We start from the raw sequence: 21348 nt of genomic DNA, 5'->3' as shown, positions 1-21348 counted from the left end.
ATTGATTTCAGTTGGAGGTAGTCAAAACCAACCTCAGTGGCAAGATAAAGACCAGAATCTATTAACAGAGCAATAAGTCAGGTATTTCAGATTTTTCTGGAATCAGATTACACTATTGCACACCAAAATCAGAAGTCCAAGCCCTGGGAATGAACTGAATTTTTCTGAAGTTCTGTATTATTTGAGGTTGAAAGTAGCATTACAGATTGCTTAACTTTTAGCCGCTGGCTGAGTTGGTAAGAGCCAAATGGTGTCTACAGGCTACATCTATGGAGCTTCCTGCAGATAGTCTGGTCCATCCTCTGGAGAAGGCTGTTTTTCTCTGGTCGTGGTTTTACATTCACTTCAGACTATACAGCTCTCCATAAATTGCTCATACTTTCAGCATAGGTTTTTAACTCAGGGGAAAATAATAGTTCAAAACAGAAAAAAAAAAACAATACAAGAAATACAGTACCATATTTTATTATACCTTATTGTATCTGTGAAGTAATGGTATGTTTTGAGTCAATAGCACAATAACAGAATAGAAGAGCTCAGAAGATGCTCATTCTCTTCTGTGCTTTTTTGTTATGTCACTGTCTTAAAATACTCTTGCATGGTTTGAATTCCCTGCAATAATAGTTACTTATTCAGAGTCTCAAAAAAGTGAGTGTTTGTCAGATCATACTGATCAACATCTGTCAGATTTATTTATCCTCATCTCCCTTCAACCTGGAGCTTGTTTCCCCCATCTTGTTTTTGTTTTCTTTCTTCTATGAAAGTGTATCAGGTTTTTCCTGTAAAAAAATGGGTCAACAAATAATTTAAAATGAGAGTTTGACATAGTGCCCTTTAGAGAAATGCTCTTTCAGGGAGTTTATAAGTACACCAGTAAAGATCTAGTCGTGTGGTCAGAGGTAATATATCAAAGATTGACACTAACTGAAGACAAAATGAATCCCAGTAGAAGCTGAGTTAGTCTGCTTGTGTTAGAGTCAATTTTTGCCCTTAAACAGAGATGGATCTAGCTAAATTAGCTGGTTTTATTGAGATGTTTCAAAGTACTTTTTTCTATATGTGATGTGTGTATCGTGTATGTTTTCCTGGCTTTACAGATCAGATGTGCTTATTTTAGTGGAGTCCAGGGGAAACTTGTCATTATTGCTCTTGTGTAAATGTTGGAAATTCATTTATTGCCAATCTTACTGTAGTGCTTTCTCACTGGGAATCAGATAGACAAAAATGAACTATCTTGTGAGTCTTGCTGGTTTCTGTACCAGCTGAGGTGTTGCTGAGACTGGTCTTTCTGCTCTCAGTTCTGTGTGACTGGGGTAGAGAGGAGGACAATAGTGCCAGACTTCAAGACAGGCCAAAGAGGAAAAGATATGGTGTTGTCCAACAAGCTGTCCAAGGACTTTTCCCCTGTCAGTGGAACAGCCTTTCAGTTTACTCCAGCTCAGTGAGAAGGCTGTTGCTCATAACACTAATTCCAAACCTTTTTGTCACTTTTATTTTACATAATCATCAATCTGAAAGTTAGTGGGTGTTAGCTAGTCTTTATTCTGTTATTCTGCACTGCAAGAAATCACATTGCCCCACAACAGAGTTATCAGCCCAGAAATAGACATCTGTGAAAATATTTACTGAAACTATTGCAATTTTTTGTAGAGCAGAAGTTTAAGTGAATGTTTAATAACCACTGTCATTAAGTCCTTGATTAATACTTATTTGCTCATTTATACAGACACATGAATACTTCAGCGATGGATATACTGCGGGAACTTTGAGAAGAAGGAAAAGATCTCTGATAGTGATTTGAGAAACTGAAAAACATTGCCAGTGGAATGTTTTGAAACATGCAAGAAAGAATGCTCAAATGAGAAGTGCAAGGAGCATGATGCCTGCTGTGCTCCTTCAGACACGCATATTCATTTACTTCAACACATTTTTATATCTACTTTTTCCAAGTGGTGCTGTGTTATTCAGTTCTGTATGTCAGTAATGCCAGAGAGATGTAATGGACAGTTCATCAGCCTCATTAGACAAGGCAGCTGCAGACCAGGATAATAGTGAATGAATGACTCACACTGGCAAAAGAGAAGGCAGGCAGCATTGCTTCACTGGCTTCATTGCATTCTTCTGTCCCTTGTGGGGGGGGGTGTTAAAATTGATACTGATTGGAAATCGCTCTTGTTAGCAAAAACAACTATTTGCCTTTTCCTTCTGCACAAGTGTTCTGCTTTTTAATTGTCTAAAATCTGAGGGTAGCAAAGAGCCATGGATCATGTCCCAGGTGCCTGTTAGTGACAGCCGCACAGGCCTCATTATAAAACCTCCTGTTAGAATGCAAATCAATTTATAAACTCACAACTCCTCTCTGTTAATTCCCCATTGGCTCCATAATTATCTTTGCTACTTAATTATTGATTATTAGTGTGCCAAATCCTGGCTTAACTTCAGTGAGGATTATAGCCATTAGCAAGATAAGGACATAATTTGGAGATGTAAGTGTACATTGATTTTTAAACAGCAATCTTTGCTTGAATGGAAAAAAAAGATATCTATGTTGTTTCTCTCTGTGGTTGTATATTTTGCAGTAGCTGCTGACAGACCTGCATTGGCTTGCAACAATCAGATGAGAAAGGTGCAGCCTGTGGAAGTTACGGTTCAGTTTGTATGCAGCTTTGTGCTTCTTCTGTGAGATTGAGATTACATTTTACTCAAACTTCCTGCTCATAAAAATCTTACATATGAACCTTCCAGGATTTTTCCTAAATTTAAGAAAATTATTGTCTTCAGCCTGTACCTGAAAAACTTATGTACAGGTTGGCAGAGTGATTTTTTCTAACTTTAGGCAATAAATCATCAGAAGAGATGCAAGAATAATTCTTTTGTCTTTTATTACCAAACCTGTGGTGTGTTTGTTTCTAGAAAACACTTGCAGCATCTTTGTTCTGTTGCGAATAAAAAATATCCATTTGCCAAAATCTGCCTACTCTATGACCAAGTGTCAATCAAACCCATGAGCTCTGTCTAGGTCCATGACCCAAATAATAACAGTCTCTATACTGAACATTTTGTCTTGGCTTTTTTTTTTGTGGAATTGGAGATTGGTTCTTGGGAGTTTGGTCTGTCTGACAAAGGGGTATGGTCTAGACTGATGTCAGAATGAGCACTCACAGGAAACTTCTTTTTTCTTTTTCCTCACAGTGAAGCCTAAGCACAAGATGTGATGACCAGGGGCTTGAAGCTAATTGCTGTGCTAAATATTAAGCAGAAGATGTGATGCCGTTTTTGGAAAAGTTAGAGTGTGCTTGAAACAGCTCTTGAACATTTGGGGTTTGTCCCCGTCTTAAGGATACATGGCCTCCCATCCATTAAACTGGAATCAGCCTGCCTTATAGGTTAAGGAAGCCTTATTTGAGGAAGCTAGTTTGCTTTTTATTTCATGATGTCTGTTTCACTCATAGTTTTCAGTGGTTTTGCAACAACATTTAAACATGAGCAAAGAAGAAACTCAATGTGTGCTTATGCAAAGACAAGGAGAAGAGCAGAGTAACAGCTTATGGAGTATAATGAACCTAAATTTAACCAGAGTAGAGTTCCTCCTCTGGGTAACGGCAACAAAAGTATTATTTTTTAGTCTAGTAAAGAACAAATTCACTTGAAAACTGATAGTTTTAAGAAAGGGTTGTCTTAGTTTTCTTATTTTGAACTTTAATTTTTAACAACTCTAAGAAATTCGAGAATTTATTTGAAACCAATGAAATGCTCTCTGTTTAAAAGTCCACTCTAACATAATATGGCAGAATAAGAGGGAATTGAAACTGCCGCAGATTATCATTTCAATGGCAGAACACTGAGAAGTTGCTCTTTGCAAACAAGCATAAGACTTTTTATGCCTTTCTTTCTAAAGGAAGTTTCATAATTACTAGGTGTGTGGCTCTTGTCCATCTGCATAATTATCACCAAGAAAATTTCCTACCAAAGCAGGGAGCTTTCCATCTTCTTGAAGTATTTTGGAAATGAAACATAGGCACTTTTAACATTTTTATTTGCCATTTTTCATTGAACAACATAATGTCTATGTGTGTGAAATTCAAGTCATATGTATTTTCTCAGAGTGGAGAATGACTACTCAGCCTTAGTAATGTTATTTGCTCTACAGGTAAATCTCACTAGTTTCACAGCAAAAAGTGGTTTCGTTATGTCTCTAAAATTTTATCTGTCTGTAACAATTCTTTATTACCAGTACTTTCCTGCAAACAAAAGAGTTATCAAATAAACACAAACTTATCTGCAGGATTTGTTCAGCAGGTGTGATTCTTGGTGTGATTCTTGGTATTGGGCTGTTATTTACTACTTTGCTTAATTTAAAAGAAATTATTCTAGTAGTTGTATAAAGTAGTACTGATGAAACAAAGAAATATCTTATTCTGTTCCTGTTGACGTCAGTTATTTTTTATTTGACAAGTAATGGTAATTTTGCAGTTGTTTTCTGAATAAAGCATTATCTTACTTCTAAGTCTCAAACAAGCAATAACTTGGTGTTAAAGATTGCACTCAGGAAAAAAAATCCACACTGCAGGTTGGTCCTACTCTCTTAAATCTGACAGACAGCACTAGTTCCACTCTCCCAGGCTTGGACTTGTTGCTGTGGAGACTGGTTTCTGCTGGGTCCATGGCAAGGACGCAGCCACTCTAGATGGGGTCTGTGTCAGGGGAGCTGCTGTGGTGCTCAAAAGCTGACAGTGAAGCACAAACTTCTGTGCTGCAGCTGTGCAAGGAGAGAAGGACATGTGTGGGTGTTGACACCATGGTTTGTGTTCATATCTGACACCAGAAAGAACATACAGAAACCAGACAGGCTGCTTGACTGCCCTAAGGGGGTACCCCTTGTCTGTCTCCATCTCCACTGAAGTCATCCTCCAATTCAGTTATCTTGTCCCTTCAGGTGACTTTGTTCAGCTTCCTCCTCACTGATGAACTGATGATCTGTCTCCAGCACTACCTCATCTAGATCTCTTCAGTCCTGCAGTCCAGCCTATCTCTTAGGTGTCTGTTCTTGAGCTTGTTTTGTGGACTTCATGGTAACTCTAGCCAACTAGAAGAGCTAAAGATAATACAAGCTGTTTTCCATATTCCCCTGGGTGTTGCTTCTGTATCTTTCCTCTTCTTTATCTATATTAACAACTATGCATAGTGACTATAAGCCCATGTTCTACCTACATGTATCTCAACCTGTTCACTTAGTTCTTTTTTTGATTTTTACAATGCTGTGTGTAGATTTCACCCACAATGTTCTTTCACCAGAGAATTTATTGTATTTTATTTACATGATGCCTCAGTTTTCTAGGCAAAAATACTTTTTCATAACTACTTTAGTTGTGCTGCTTTAAGTGGATTAGGTTGATAAATACGAGTTACATACTATTCTCCTCTTTTCTCACATCATGTTTTTTTACCCTTTCTTTATTTTGTGCATCCATCAATGCAGGGATAATGATTTTCTAAATGTTCAAAATGTGCCTAGCACATAAATCTCAATTCTTGATGATGTCTCTGGAACGAAGATGCTGATCAGGTCACACAGTACTGAATATTAGCACCTATTGGATCAGCTTTGATATAAATATAGTTGCAAATTAGGGAAGAGGGTTTATTGATCTCTTCACTGGACAAAAAGTCCTCTAGGTCAGCAGTACCTCAAATTTCTAAAGGTTATCATAGAGACGTAGAGATTTTCCCTTTTTTTCTTTTTCCTTTTTTGACATGCAGCCTTTTGTACTGTGTATATTTCATTGTGTGAACTGTTTGTGAAACTCCTGACCATTAATCTACTGTTTTCTTACTCTCACTAGTTCATCTGATCCTGCTCATTAACCACCTCCCTGCTGCCGGTTTGTGGTGCACAAGCCCAGAACACTGTCTTGCACTCTTTAACATTATTCTATAATGCTCAGAAGCTTTGTTTCTGTCAGCAGCAGAAGAATTAGAGCACAAAATTTTCTGATACATATTAGTAAAATCATGATATATAAACAGAAGCAAACAAACTAGCCATGTCTTGCATGGATCTGGATAGAATAGAGTTCAGACATGGTAATGTGTAATAATTTTGTATTTTAAAACAACGGGATTTGGAAATAATCTAAAATTTTATGGGATTGGCCTTCTAATAATTCTGCTCATTTTCCCACACTGTCTTTCACCACTGTACATCTTATAAATGTCAAATACTTCCTTCTCAACTAATCCTTACTGGTCAAATTTTATCTAGTACTGGCAAGGTAACTTAACTAGAAGGTATTCTAAAAAAATAAAGCAAGCCGAACTTAATGGGAGGACTTTCTCTTATAAAACTGATACCAGACCTTTTTGCAAGCATGTTTTCCCTTTTATGGATCCACAGGATTATGTAAACTTGGTTTTATTTTCATGCTGATTTTGCATGAAAAATGAACCTTAGCTTTCTTTATTATAAGTTTAAGAGATTTTTTTAGATCTGCTATAACTGAATCCTGAAATTAGTATGAAGATGTCCTCTATATCCACCTGCCCAGTAGAGAATCAGAAAAGAAAAGATACCTGTTGCTGCTAATTTCACAAAATTGTAGTCATGCCATTTGAAGGAAACACTTTGACTACAGGAGAAATCCTAGAATATTCTATACACTTTCCTTATATGATGGGCTGTAATGTTTAGGATGGCACAAGAAATTATCAAAGACAATATTATTCCTACAGTGAAAGGCAATTAAACACGGAGTACACTGAAATCACTGCTTCATTTCCTTTCTCTGCCTACAAAGTAATGTTTCTTTTCTCTCAACAATGATGGTCCACTGGTGATGCTTGTTTTTCTCCGTCCATATCAGATGTTTCTTGCTAGAGATCTGATCTCTTACTGGCCCTTAGCTTTCTGTCCAGTCAATCATACTGTGCAGGCAATTTCACAAAAATCAATCTGATACTAGAGACTGAAACTGGGAAAAAAATATACTGATAGTGGAGGAAACACTAGTCGTAAATGAAATAAAACTCCATTACTTGGAGTTGGGAGCAACATTTAAATTGTATCTCTAGCTAACAGAGCTGTGAAGAATGCCATCTTGTTGACTAACGGTCTGCAAAGGTTTTTTTAGTCTGCCTGGGCTATTTCAAGACAATCAATGCAATGTTGCTCTTCTCCAGATGTCCCTATTCATCTGCAAAACTTTTAGCACAGATTGTTCTCTTATTTGTAAACAGATTATTCAACAATCCCAGTGTATCACCAGAATGACAGATGTGATGTGCTATCAGAAGTGGCTAATTTCAGATTAGATAATTTTCTGTGCACAGTGCCAATTAGCCTTAAAGAGTAGAGGAATGCCTGGCGGAAAAAATGCTTCATTTTACAACCATCTGGTTTGGTATTGGGCCTTCGGAATCTTGTATATATTGATGATAAAATAAAAGAAGCAGTTTTAGTACCTTTTCTTATTCTTCCCAGTCAATATATTTTTAAATATCTTAAGTGATTTATGTTGGGCCTTCTGATCTTACTGTAAATTTTCCTCAAATTTACCTTGTTAAGAAAAAAACGGGAAAAGAATGGAGTGACAAAGCCTGACATCCTTCACTGCTTGCTATTGCCTATAAATTATCATTGTCACTTAGAAAAAGCAAAGCTAAAACCTGTATTTGTTTCGTGGTCTATTCTTAGGTGCGTAAAAATTATACAGCTGGACAAGTCTTCTCCCTAGAAAACAGCAAAAGGCTACATTTAATGAAATATGCATTTTTGTTTGTGTCTCTGAAGAAAATTGTATTTCTGCATTTTACTTTTAAACATACCCATTTCTCTGATTCTGCAGACATTTAAAGTTAGGTGCTTAAGATCTTATTTAGTTGCTTTCATCTTACCTAGATCTTAAATTCACGTGATCTAATAGCTTAAAATTTATTACTCTCCCTTTGAATGACCTTTAGCACTGCTACACATAGCTATTGCTTTGAGCAGGGAAAAGCTAGGCTACCTAGCTTAATAGTTAAAGTCCATGGATGAGAGTGGAGAAGGAAGAATCTAGGAACTCTAGTTTTCTATGCTTTAAATGTATTACACCTTACATTAAAAACTCATCTGGAAGCAGATTTCACACCATTTTGTCTCTCTCTGGATATTTTCTGTTGTACTCTCAGCTGCATATTCCAGTGGAACACCCTGAGATTGAGGAAAGGTCTCAAAGGTGGTGTAGGGAGAGTGGGATTTCATGCAAAAGTGAGCAGCATTTTCAATGAAAGTGGCTAAACAACCTTACTTCCAATTCCTACCCGGATGTGGTGTAAGCCAAATTTTAGTTGCTAAGTCCAGCCCATAACTCTCACTGAGAACAAGATATTTTCCTACCTCACTGTTCAGCTGTGTCATTGCACAGGAGTCTCACATGATATGTAGTGCCAAATCTGTGTAATACCCTCAAGTCTTCTAGCTCCTGAAGCCTGGAATTTGAAGCCTTGCATTTAGGATATGAAATCCAAAGTTAGCAGCTTGTAAAGTCTCTCTAGATTAGTTTCTGTCTAAAAGCTAAATGCATTAAGGACATTTAGGCTGTGCTTTGTAATGTTTAACTTAAGGTGTTCAGAGTCCAGAAATAGAGACTAGGAAAATGCCTTGTGTGACTATTTTTGATGAGGAAGAAGTGGCATTAATTTTTTTACTGTGGTTTACAGGCGGGCACATAAGTAACTCCAGGATTCAGCAGCTGTTAATTAAGAGCAGCTGCTTTGGACACATAAACATCAGGCTTAGGCTTCATGCCCCTTGCTTCAGATACTTAAATCTCTCTGTTGATATAGCTCTCAACTGTGTTGTTCTACCAGCAGCAAGACGCAAACAATCAAAGTCTTAGTGTGAACCCAGTTCTGTTTCATTTAACTTACAAAGTTGTAAATGAGCAACTGAAGTTGATGAAGTTGCAAATCTAGTTCCCTAGTTGAAATAAACTGATATAACTTTGTTGAAGTTTTTTTATCATGTTATGTTGGATAAATTTTTATTTTTGCATTACAAACCAGTGTCTCACAATTACTCATACGGGGCTTGAGAAAATAATGGGAGCAGTGCAATAATGAAGATAAAGAGTGGGGCGCTCCACAGTGGCCACAATTAAAAATCCCGAGGGGTTTTCAGGATCTCTAATCTAACCCCCCATTGGGACATGGTGTCCCGTCCCCACAGGGGCGCCTGGTAGTCAGTCACAAACAGGCGTAGAGAAGCCAATTTCCCATCCAGTCCCTCAATTTGTACAACGGTCTTCGGTATTTGAGCCGATTTTGTCCCTCCGATACCCTGGATTCTTCCTGCCACGGGTTGCAATTCCCAATGTGACGGCCATTCCCCATGGGGAACGATTGTGACATCTGCCCCTGTGTCCAGCAGGCCCTCCGAACAGATGGAATCATTGCCTTGCTGGACATTGCAATATATGATGGGTTTGTTTTCTCCCACCACTTCTGCCCAGTAGACACCTGGTGTTTTTGCTGTCTACTGGGATTCCTGCTGGTATGGGGATAGCCTGGGCGATGACCTGCCCCTTGGCCAAATAGAAGGGCGGGTTGATGCAACGTGCCACCAGCTGAAGTCATGCCAGGTCATTCATGAGAATGGCTGGGCACACTTCTAGATCTTGAGGTGTGTGCTTAGCGTCTCCGATGGCCATGTACTTACAGCTTCCCCCTGAAAGCACCAATCCTCCTTCCAGTGGTTCCACTGCAATTACTGTCCACTGGTCCGATGTAAGCACGTGGTCCGTCGCCGTCTTCAGAGACGGTGGTGGTTGAGGGCACCAGGTTTCGTCAGGGTTCCGTGCTGTAGAGAGAAACCCCACGAAACAGTCACGTCTGGTAATTTTGTCATGTCCAGTGAATGTCGTTTCCCCCCTTTCCCCGCAGGCCCTGCCTCATTTTTGTCCCTACGCGAGGCAGGACCGCGCTGTGCACCTAGTTTTTTTTTTGGTGCAGCGTTGGGCGCCAATGGTGGTGGCACTCTTTCCCCCCCTTTCCCTTGCCGCATCTGCCGTTTTTTTGAGGCAGAATCTTGCGAGGTGCCCCACCCCCTGGCAATAAAAGCATACAATCTCCCCCCTAGGTCTCTGTGATGTTGGTGTCTTTGCTGGAGTTTGTGGGTGGACTGCCATGGCCGTCGGTGGAATGGGCCGTCGAGGTGGTGGTCTGATGTCCATTGTGGAGGCCTTCTTCATGCAGGCCTCCACGAGCGCAGGGAGCGTTGGCTCTGGATAAACTGGCATCCCGGAGATCACCCTCTTGCACGACTCATTGGCGTTCTCTTTGGCCACCTCGAGGATGATCATCGGGTGCATACCTTGATTTTCCACTTGTCGCTCTACCTGCGCCCTTATCTGATCCACAAACTCAATAAAAGACTGGTTAGGGGCTTGTTTGATGGTCAAATAACTTTTGGGGGCTTCTGGGGTAGGTGCAGGAAGGGAAAGGAATGCATTCTCTGCTGCCCCCATGATCCTCACAAGAACAACCTTAGGTAAGATACGGGCCTGTTCTCCAGGTTCTTTCCAGTTCCCCTCGCCGCACAGGTGGTCAAACGTTAGAGCCGATTTGTCAGCATCAACAGCCGTATCTCTGCATCTGCAAAGCTTAATGAGGACTGCCTGTAAGGACCGTTTCCATGTCTGCTCCCACAACAGGTATTCGGTCGGGGTTAACAGACATGTAAACAAGTCTTTAATGTCCCAAGGGACAAGCTCATTTGATGAAAATGTGGCCTTAAGAAGGCCTTTAAAGTATTCGCTTTTCTGGCCAAACTCCCTTTGGGCTTTGCAGAGCTGTTTTTTATTCTGGTAGGAGAAAGGCTTCCATCCTCGGAGGGCTCCTCCTACCCCACCATAGGTAACAGGTGCAGCATGGTAGACTGGCCCCCGTTCCGGGTTCTGGGCCCCAGGCCCTTCACATCTGGCTCCGATGTCGTGGGAACCGGATGTTAGAGCGTGGGAACCGGAAGCTGGAAGTGGGGAGGCGGGGTCAACAGAGAAGTGGGAGGTAACAGGGACAGGGCTGGCTTCTGCCCCGGAAAAGGCGGACCGGTCCTGAAGCACCTCCCACGAGGGAGGAGGAAGGGACTCAGGGTCTTGGGAAAAGGGGTGTGGTGAGGGGCAGGGAGGAAGTTCGGGCAGAGGCAGGGAAGAGAAGGAGTGTAAGGGAAAGGAATTATGGGGAGGAGAAGCACAAGGTGGGGGTCCGACCATCTTGAGCTCCTCGGGAGCCATTTTGAGGGTTCGGGAGGGATAAGAGCAAGGGACTAGGAGATGGATAGGGTGACGGTAACGGGGTTTGGGAGCAATGGGAAGGACGAAGGGAAGGATAGGGAGATGCTCGGGAGAACCGGGGAGATCGGGAGGGACATGGAGATGGACAGGGAGAACAAGTGGAATCAGGGGTAGACGGGTCTGAACTGGGGATATCAAGCCTAACAACTTTGGGAGACGGAACTGGGGTAGAGGGTTTAAGGATAGAAGTCTTGGCCGGCGGGCCCTGCCGACCAAGACCAGGGGACTGGGGGGTTCGCGAGGAGCCAGGGAGACTGGCACCACTGCGGCTACCCTGCATTACACGGGTTGCTCCTCAGGAACCACTCAGCGAGGGACTAGGGGAAAGGGTAGAGGTGTGAGGAGGAACAGAGGAAGAACTGGGGGGCTCTTTTTCCATTCCCAACCTCTCTCTCACTGTTAGCTGAATTAAAACATACAATGGGATCAATTTGGATGCCTGGATGTCCCCCTCATTCACCTTTTGAGTGAGTGTCGCTCCTACAACATTCCAGAAGGGGAGCGAGGTCATATCTCCTGGGGACACCCGTGGGAAATGGAAAAAGAGCCATCGAACAAACTGTTTCAACAAACCCTTTTTGAACTTTTTCCCCCCTCCCTCCAGGAGTCCCACAACTCGGAAATAAAATCCTTGCTGCTGTGCTGACAAACGTGCGCCCATATTTTAAAAAATCTGAGAAACACAAAACTGATAAAACTGGGGCCAACCACTCTAAAAAAACAAAACTGTCAGCACAGCACTTACCCTTGCCTACAGTAAAACGAAAACTTAAAAGAACGTAAAAGGAAGGGTCCGGGAGCACTCAGGGATTCACACACACTCACCCCTCCACACAAAGGGGACACCCCTCCACACACACTATGGCCCCACTTCTGATCCCCTGGCCAACAGGGATACTCACCACTTGCTCCGCTGGACAAAGGTGCTGTAGACAGGGTCCCTCTCTCTGGACACGATCCCTCCGGCGCTGAGGGACTACCGTGTCCGTCCCCGGGAGTGCCACCCGACAGAAATGGGTCTGCTCCCACCAGGGTGCTGACGTGCCAATGGATCTCCAAAAACGATCCTTTCCGTGGGGTCTCGGACCCTCAGGGAGGCCCCACATTGGGCGCCAACTGTCGCAATGACCGCCACTGACCACTGCCCAGGCTAGCTCCTGCGGTGTGCGACAGGAGTGGGGAGCAGCTGGAGGCTCTTGGCTTTAAAGCTGCTCCTCAGGAGTTCAGCTCTGCCCAGGGGAGCTGAAGCTCCAGGCACAGTGGCTGTCAGCAGTCTGGACGAGGGAGAGGATAAAAAGTAGCAAGGAGGCTTGCCACACGGGATAATCCAAGTTTATTTGAGGCAACGAACAGGGGACAAGCCTCAAGCAGCTCCAGGGAACCTCTTATAAAGGGAGGTGTTACAATGGGGATGGCTTAACTGGGGACCAATAGAAATCTCTAAGGGAGGGATATGGATGAGGATAGACATTTCCTTGGGCCAATAGCCTCAAGGGGAGGAGGGAAAGGGCTCGCATGCCCCAATGGGGCATCCAGGTTTAGGGGATTTCCAAAGGGGGAGGTATCTAGAGGGGTAGGGTTTCGGAGGATTGATGAGGACCATATAAGGGTAAATTGGGAGGTTTCAATGATGGACACTGGACCTTCGGGAACAACAGGAGGGGTTTGGGTGATTGATAGGGAAAGAGCTAGAACAAGGGGAGAACAACCACGTAGGGAGCACCGGGGAGCGGCTTCGGTCTGGGGCAAACCAACTGGGAATAGGAGTGGGGAAGGTAGGGATGAACCACTGGGGTACAGAAAACTTATATAAAAATACAATAAAGGTATCGCATCACCACAGCTGTAAATTTTGGCTTACTGTGAAATTTTTGTTTATTCTTTCTTTAAATAGCATTAGTATAATAAATAGAAAACTCTAATTTGAAGTACTTAATATGCCATCACAAGTGGGGTGATCAAAATTGTTAATTGAACCTTAATATTTATTTTGCTGAGGGTCCCTCTTTGCTAAATGATTCAGCTCAGATTGGTCCATTTTTTGCTATGCAAACTTCCTAGAATTATTCCAACAAGACAGGTAAATGGAAGGCTGGGTTTCTAAATCCTCTTCTATATCTCTCCTCTTTTGTATCATTATGTTATGTTATGTTATGTTATGTGCAAACAATACATTTGGTAACGTACTCTATTTCTTTCCCATGCAGAAAATCAATATACTGTTACTTCAGACTCTTCAAATTGTCATGAAAGAAATTAATCCCTAAGCCTTGATACAAACCTCTCAGTTATGTTTTCTCTTCCATTTACTGCAGACCTTACTTCTGCTAGCAGCGTGTCACCTTTTTCCCTTTAAAATCCCTCTGTGTAAGCTTGCTTTCTGCTTAACTTTGCGCTCTGTCTGTCTCTTCAAGGAATCAGTGTTACTTACTTTCCAGGTAGACTTTGGCAATTCAAATTCCTCTTTACCAATGGAATTGGTTAGAAGCATAGCTCTGATTCAAAACTTCTTACTGCTTTTCTGACAGAAGGATGTGAGGAAGCAGGACTGAGCTGGAGAGAATTTGGTCTGTCTCAACAGAACTGGCTTTTATAAACTACCTCTTTCTCATCCCTCCAGCAATGCTGACTGCAACCATCAATATTTGATTTATTGCCTGTCATAGAACATGGTGTAGGCATTTCCACTCTTGTATTTCAACTCTGATATTTTATATGAGGTGGGATTTACTCAGTGCATATCTGTCAGCCTATGTGAGAACATCCAGGAAAATTAAGCCTAATTAGTTTTCTACGTGGATTAGTTAAGCAGTGTTGGATGCTCCAAGTCAGAATAGAAATGGTTCCAATGCCAGTCACTTTAATTTGCTTAGAAATAAAACTAAAATTTAATTAAGGCACTTTTATCCTGAGTTAATCTTTAGTGTGGTATATAAAAAACACTGGGAAAAGCACTTTTAGATAATTTGGATTAATTTTCCTCAGTGACTCCATGTTTTTAAATCCTTATTTGCAACATTCCATCAAGAAAAGGGATCCCAATTAAGATTGTTTAATCACTCTCAGGTTCTAACAACAGTTTTTCTAACATGAAATTTGTTTTCTGGATGCCCCAAACTGAACTATCTGCAACCACTACTGGAGCAATCTTCTTCTGTGACATTGTGTTGTCACACAAAACTAAAAAGAAAATGCCTGCTGAAATCCAACACTTGTTGGAAGTTCCAGGTGATGTTAAAGGTAAGAAATACTTTTATTCAACAACAATTGAAATAGTTGCCCTTTTCATTTGAATTAATTTGTCTCATTTTTCATCTAATTTTGCAGAATTTATTGCAGTTAAAATAGGAGTAACTTTGCCCCTGTATGTTTGGAAATAGCTGTAAATTCCTGCTATAATGTAACAAAAGCGTGTTATAATTTATCTGTGATGAGTTTAGAAGCTGATTATTTTTGCTGGGCTTTGTTAATCAAATTCTACTGTAGTCAATGATCAAAGGCAAAACATATGATTTTGCTCCAGCACTGTGTGTAAACTAGATTGGACTGTATTTTTCCTGGGTTATTACAATCTGAATGGGTAAAACCTAGTTTAGCAGCTATACATATCTCGTCTTAGATGCACCTTTTGCAATAGGTGTTGTGAAGGCAGAAGCCAGGTTCAATGTGACCTTTTATGATTTTAAGACTGGTAAAAAAATCCAAGACAGATCTATGACAATTGTACCTGTGTGCTAATAATCTGAAAGTATTTTGTAGTGATTTGTGAAATAAGCTCCCGTATTGTTCAGGGGTACAACGGTTAACTGTCATACAGTAATATGATGAAACAAAGTGGTTTGCAAAGGTTACATGTGATACCTACCCTTAGCTGCTATTTTAGCATGGGCAGAAATTTTTGAACTAGGTAGAATGGCAGAAAAAAAAAAAAAATTAAATCCATATAGTTTTGGACTTATTTAAAAAAAATAAGCTTAAAGATTGAAAATCCAACTTGAACGAAAACACCACTGAAAAAGGAAATGTAAACACTTATACTATTACTAAAAGTCAGAAAATAACTGGGAAAATTATGTGCTTCAGACCTATTTTGTCAAAAAGGTGCAAGATGTAAAGCAAGTTTTAAAATTACATGAAGAAAAATGGAAAAGTAATACTTTTAGATATTCTGAAAATGTAAGAATCAAAGGTCTGAATTCTAGCCTCTCAAGCACAAAAATATCACCACAGATTTACTGCAGTTTGTTTTAAGTTATTCTAGAAGACTGGTCTCAGATATATAGTGGGGGAATAGCCAGAATGTCTTATCCTCTGCCACCGTGCATACACCCCCATCATGGCGGAAAATTTACAACAGAAGACTTTCCAAGAAAAATATCTTATGATGCTTGAACTGCAGAACTGCTGAACTGCCAAAATTATTTGCAAAATGAAGGGACTTCACAATTCAGTTACTGTATTGTAGAGGAAAGGAGGCAGAGAGAAATATATCAAGAAGTCACTAAGTTGGCTTTTACATCTGTTTCAGTTTTCTCTAGGCATAACAAGAAATAATGGCCCTATTTCAAGGGCTGGCAAAAAAATTTCCTAAATGCAATATGTTTAAGTAGTGTGAAATTTAAGTGATTTGTGATTCACCTAGGTGAAAGATGCTACAGAGATGTGAAATCTTTGTCTTCGTTATGACAATGGATCATTGTATTGCAAACAGTATGAATTATGAATTAAAAGACAGCCTGTTGGCTTCTGGTAGAAGTGCTTCAGATAGTCCCACAGTAAATATGACAAATAGACCCACTATACTTTAGGAGCAATCTGCTTCTCTGTACTTAACGTTTCCACTCAATTGTTACTTTCCCTCCAGGATGAGACACGTCTATAAAGATGCTACACTTATTTTTGTTAACCTATGTCAGTTCAAACATTTCTTTATACATTTTTACCTACACCAGCAGGGAAACATATATGCCCATTTAGCCCACTCTCTACCTTGGAGCAGATTTGCATTATTTTTCAACACATCTTCTCATCATTTCATCCAATCTACATAATATAATCTTGAAGACCAGTAAAGGACCAGTGGTCCAGTATCAGTTTCGGGGTGAAATAATAATTCTTGCTGGTTCTCTTGGATGACTGAAAAGGGGAAACTTCCTACAAATGGTAAATTTTTCCACCAAAACAACAGTCTAATGAAAGGCAGGCATAGAAATCTCTTTTGTGTTCTCTTTGGTATTTATCAAAATATTAGAGTTTTTTTTCAGTTCTTGAAAATAGAAATTCATATGTTATCAAGGAAGGAAGCCAAGGGTGCTTGCTGTTTCCTGAATCTTCTGCGTGTATCCAAGAGATCTGTTTTCCCCAAACTTGTCTTTTCTCTCTTAAAAGGACCTGAAGAACCAGACATCCAACAACTGTGTTGAAACACTTCTTTTCCAGTTCTATCACTATGTGTTTGCATTTACCTCATGAAGAAAAGTTCCCAAGGTCTCAAAGGATGTAAAAACTATTTTTTCAATAGTCATATTTTGCTGTTTTCACGCCTGAAAAGTGACTGGTTTAATTGCCACCGGATAATTATATGCTTTCCATGGAGTAGATCATACAGCCCAAATTCAGTGTTTTCTTTGATCTTTATTTTACTTATAGCAGCTTTCAAATATTGAATAGTTTAAAATATGTGCAACTAATATATTGCTGCACATTCACCAAAGAAGTTGAAAATTTGCTTTAATTCTGTCTTTTATAAATCAGGTTTATTTATGCTAGGCACAATCACATACACAGCCCCTGTCATCTAAACATAAGGAATGCCAAATGTAAGTTCACTGAAGTCACAACACAATGTACTGTATGAAATACACAAGACAGAAAAAATGACCTGCGTAGGTGGCCTCTCTGAATGTTCTTGGCTTTCATATACTCAGAAAAAGTTTGATCATATGTGGGAAAGAGAAACACCTATTGAGGAGCTGTAGCAAAAAAACCCCCAAGAGATTTAGTATTACTTCCACAATGTCCAAAAGCTTGCCAAAATCCAGTAATTTGCAGAACAAAGAGTAAGACGTACTCCATGTTTGGAACCCTTAGCTTCCTCTTTTGTTATTGATATGGCTTATTTGAACTGTCTGATTTTTAATTTTTTTTTTATACAATACTTTTCAGAGGTTGCTTTTGAAAGAATATATTTAATAATTGGACAGAACTGGGGGGGAAAAAGGGATAAAGAAAGGAATCAAAGTAGAAATGGATTTTTCAAGAGAGAGTTAGAAGTGCTGACCTTTTCTAAAGCCTAAAATCAGAGTTTAGGAAATGAAAAGGAAATGAAAACCCAATATTTTCAAAATAACGAAAGATTTTGGTTTTTTTCAATAGGAAAAGGCATCTAAGAAGCCCTGTTTGGGGATTAGGAGTTTAATACTATTTCAGATAAAAGATATTTGGATGGACAATAGGAATACCACAGTAAATTTCCTAGATTATAAATGATGTGCTAATGCTTGTATTTATTTGCATGCAGATTACCGAAGAATTAAAATTGTGAAGCATTCCTGCCCTTTGGATGTGACTTCATGTATTCATAACTGAAACATGTTATTAAGTTTCCTACAAAGCAAATATCCTAATCAAGATAATTAAAGCAGATTTTAGTAGAAGTTGTTAAGATATATAGGTGAACAACCATCTGTCTTGAAAATCACTGACAAAACAGACCTATTAAGCAAAATAAAGCACTTCTGATGCAGTGTAGCCTTATGCTACTAAACTTCGAGTCTTAGTTACATGATGATTGTGGTCCCACAGCATGAGACTGGATTTTACATTAGCTCACACATTTAATGCTGAGAAGTACAGTTTTATTTTAATTCTACACCATAAGATTAATTTCTGTTTTAAGATACCAATAATAATGGTGCTGTTAATGGTATGTTAATATAATTTCAAGGGCCAGCTGTCATGTAAAAGAGAATGATAACTGAAGAAAGAGCCGTCCATAAATCCTTCAAGAAGTGTTGTATGCAAAGAGTAGGAAAGCTTAAGTCCAGGTTATCATAAAATCATAGAATTATATAATGGCTTGGGCTGGAAAGGACCTTAAAGATCATCCAGTTCCAACCTCTCTGCATTTTTCTATTAAGAGGGAGAAAGACTTTATGGTTAGTACCAGAATTAAATCCAATCTCAGAGTATGTACTGTAGTCATCCACTCTTACTTTCCCAGCTTGGTCTTTACAAGTGAAACAGTTTTGCTTGTGTTCTCTATGAAGACTTTTGTGGAAGTATGTGGGAACAATCTTTTAATACGTGTGCCATGGGTAAGCTTCTGCCTAGGCCCTCCTTACTCCACAGAGCTCCACTTCTGCCTATATGTACTACATATGCTAGTTAGTAACTAGAATTATGAGTTTAATTTTATTAGAAACTAGAAATGCCTTCTTTTTTCTCATTCCATCCAAATCTTTTCCCTTGCTTCCCCTTGTTTTCAGAGTCACCATAGCAATATAATTTATTCACTTAAGGCTGCATTTGATCCTCTGTCCCCAAAGGTAATTAAATGACAATACTATTATTGACTTTCAGGAGAATGGGGTTTCACCTGTGTGGTCTTCTGAGACAAATGCAAATACTAGTTCAAAGCACCATTTTGTTGGCAATCTCCTGTGGTTGGAACATCCTCCTTGTTGAGCTTTATGTTGAGGACGTAGGGTTCAAAAACAGGATAAAGAACAAAAATTTTAGGATTTGAATGCTAGGGATTAATTACAGAAGGTTTCTGTCACAGCACCTGACTTTTAAAAGCACTTTGGTATGTAATGGTCCTGAGGAAAGAGGACTGCAGTATTTTTGCAGAGAACAAACGTTGTGAACAGAAAATGCTGTATTATATAAAAGAGAAGTCATCAGAGCTGGAAAGCAATGGCCAAAAGCAGTGAATATGTAATGCTGATGTCCACAAGGGCTGAAGTACCATACTTAAGGTCTACTGCTAGGCATCTGTGCAGCTCCACAGTTCAGTTCATAGTATTGATGTAAGCACTTGTCTTAGACCATAACTTGTCTTAACTTGACAGGAAGACCTCAACTCCAATATTCCTGCTGGCAGATCTCACCACTAGGCTGAAATGTCACTTATTCCTTCTCTCTTCTGATCCAATATATAGTGAGGTAAGATGGAGATCTGCTGTAACAGGGACAGAGCAATCCAAAATCAAGGTAGGTAACAGTTATGACACTTAATCTGCAGGTAAGTTCAAGGCTCTCTCCAGTCTTCAGGGAAGGATACCTGCTGACCTGCAAAGGGGACAGAAGCAATAGTAACTTGCTTAAACCATGTCTGGGCCTAGCTCTAGGTATTACTCATTTTAGAGAAATACCACCATGCTCAGCAGTACCAAGGCTCACACAGATCTTTGGGTATTAAATCAATCAATCAATCTATCAATCAATCTACCATAATTTTTAGTAAATCTTATTTAATAAGGGCCTACAGGCTTCAGGTAGTTCTTGGATAACGTAGTAAATTTTGAGGGTATAGAATCTCAATTTGTATGCCCAAAGGATAGTTATGTTGACTAACCCAAAAAACGCACATGATTTGGAAAATTTCATTTTACTCCTTTGTGCTGGAATACGTGTCCTGTCCTGCTGTAAGGGGACTTGGGGAGGATTCTTTTTGATAGATTTCTTGGACGAAAACAAAGCTCAAAAGCAGCAAATATTGTATCTGAAAACGGTTTATTGATAAAGAAAGGATATGGTCTGGACTAGAGGGGGTAGAAAAGAGAAGAGAGGGAAAAAGAGAGACAAACAGAAGACACGGACGGAGCACTGCCGCCAAAACCCCGGGGCGCCCCGTCGGCATCCGCTCGGCATGTGGATACAGCATGCGTGCTGTGAGCCGTAGCGAGTCTGAGTGGCTCCCGGGACACACATCAGACTGTAAACTGACTTTGTAAGTATTAAACAACATTGAGACTCTACAACCTAATCACCTTAGTTATACACTTAAAAAAACCACCCCCCCCACATTTTTCCCAACCCACAGAAATACCTGCTGTTACTGAAATTTTGTTCCTTGTTTGCTTAAACTCTGAAAAATGGGAACTGTAAAATGGTTTCACTTATGAACTTGGGATGTGAAAAGAGAAAATTTTCTGAAACGAAGAATTTTAATGGGAAAAGCCTGTCCCAGAGGAGTTGAAATAAAGGTGTGTCAGGGTATGATTTGAGGGAACAGGCATATGAATAAACTCTGTGCAATAGTCCTTTAAGCATCTAGATCCATCTTAGCTTACAAACCCCACTAAATTTGATACATCAGATGAATTAAGTACATGTAGACCATTTGTTGTGTTAAATCTATTTTTATGTTTAGTTTCATTTCTGTAGATTAAAAACTTCACTTTGAGGAAATTTTTCTGAGGCTTTGCAGAGCCACAGGTAATATATCCTGACTGAAAGGTTTTCTGGATGAGCTAAATGCCATTTGGTCTGTTGCTTTATTGTGTTTTATAAGCAGAGGTGTCATAACCAAATCTCTGAGTCCTGTTTTAGCCTCTTTTAAACCAGTTCATGCTGTGGGTTCAGGACATCTAGTGGTAAAAGGGAGGGGGCAATGCAGAATTTGTTCTGATAATAATAATTCCAGGTTTTCCTTGTCTTCAACTCCTTTTTGTGAGTGGGACAAGCATGGATATCATCCTCCCTTCCCTTCTCTTTTTCTCCTTCAGTCCAGAAATTTGGTTCCTGTGAAGGCTTCATTTAGAGAAACAGGAGAGACAGGGATGAAACTAAATCAGTAACTATAGATTCATTTGTTATATGTGGTTCTGATTTAAATATACAAAATTAAATTATGGATAAACAGTTTGTCTCCCATTCCTTACTGATGAAATTGCCTTTGGATATACAAGCACTCATACCTCTATGTGAGTGTGTATGCATAAATATAAACATGCTTTTACATATTAAAAGAACCTCAGGTACACAAATTTGGCTAAGCACTTCTGTTGTCAGATTA

At 39.9% G+C, this 21348-nt stretch overlaps 1 protein-coding gene across 5 annotated transcripts; it reads right to left on the bottom strand.

Annotated features, from left to right (window-relative positions):
- Nucleotides 1-3762: 3762 nt before the first annotated feature.
- On the bottom strand, nucleotides 3763-12779 carry LOC116440893 (endogenous retrovirus group K member 8 Gag polyprotein-like). Of its 5 annotated transcripts, XM_032102221.1 has the most exons (4): nucleotides 9695-12779; nucleotides 8375-8466; nucleotides 7663-7726; nucleotides 3763-4759 (listed from the first exon to the last, which is right to left on the bottom strand). In XM_032102221.1, exon 1 carries the CDS (start codon nucleotides 11265-11267, stop codon nucleotides 9939-9941), a length of 1329 nt encoding a protein of 442 aa, XP_031958112.1. In that variant the 5' UTR covers nucleotides 11268-12779; the 3' UTR covers nucleotides 3763-4759; nucleotides 7663-7726; nucleotides 8375-8466; nucleotides 9695-9938. The 5 variants fall into 5 exon arrangements, with proteins under 5 accessions (XP_031958112.1, XP_031958114.1, XP_031958116.1 ...); XM_032102223.1 differs by lacking the exon at nucleotides 8375-8466; XM_032102220.1 differs by lacking the exon at nucleotides 3763-4759 and having other exon boundaries at nucleotides 7577-7726.
- Nucleotides 12780-21348: the final 8569 nt, after the last annotated feature.

Source organism: Corvus moneduloides, chromosome 3, assembly GCF_009650955.1.
Source record: "Corvus moneduloides isolate bCorMon1 chromosome 3, bCorMon1.pri, whole genome shotgun sequence".
NCBI lineage: Eukaryota > Metazoa > Chordata > Aves > Passeriformes > Corvidae > Corvus > Corvus moneduloides.
The sequence above is the reverse complement of the archived record's forward strand: the minus strand, read 5'-3'. Positions and strand labels throughout refer to the sequence as shown.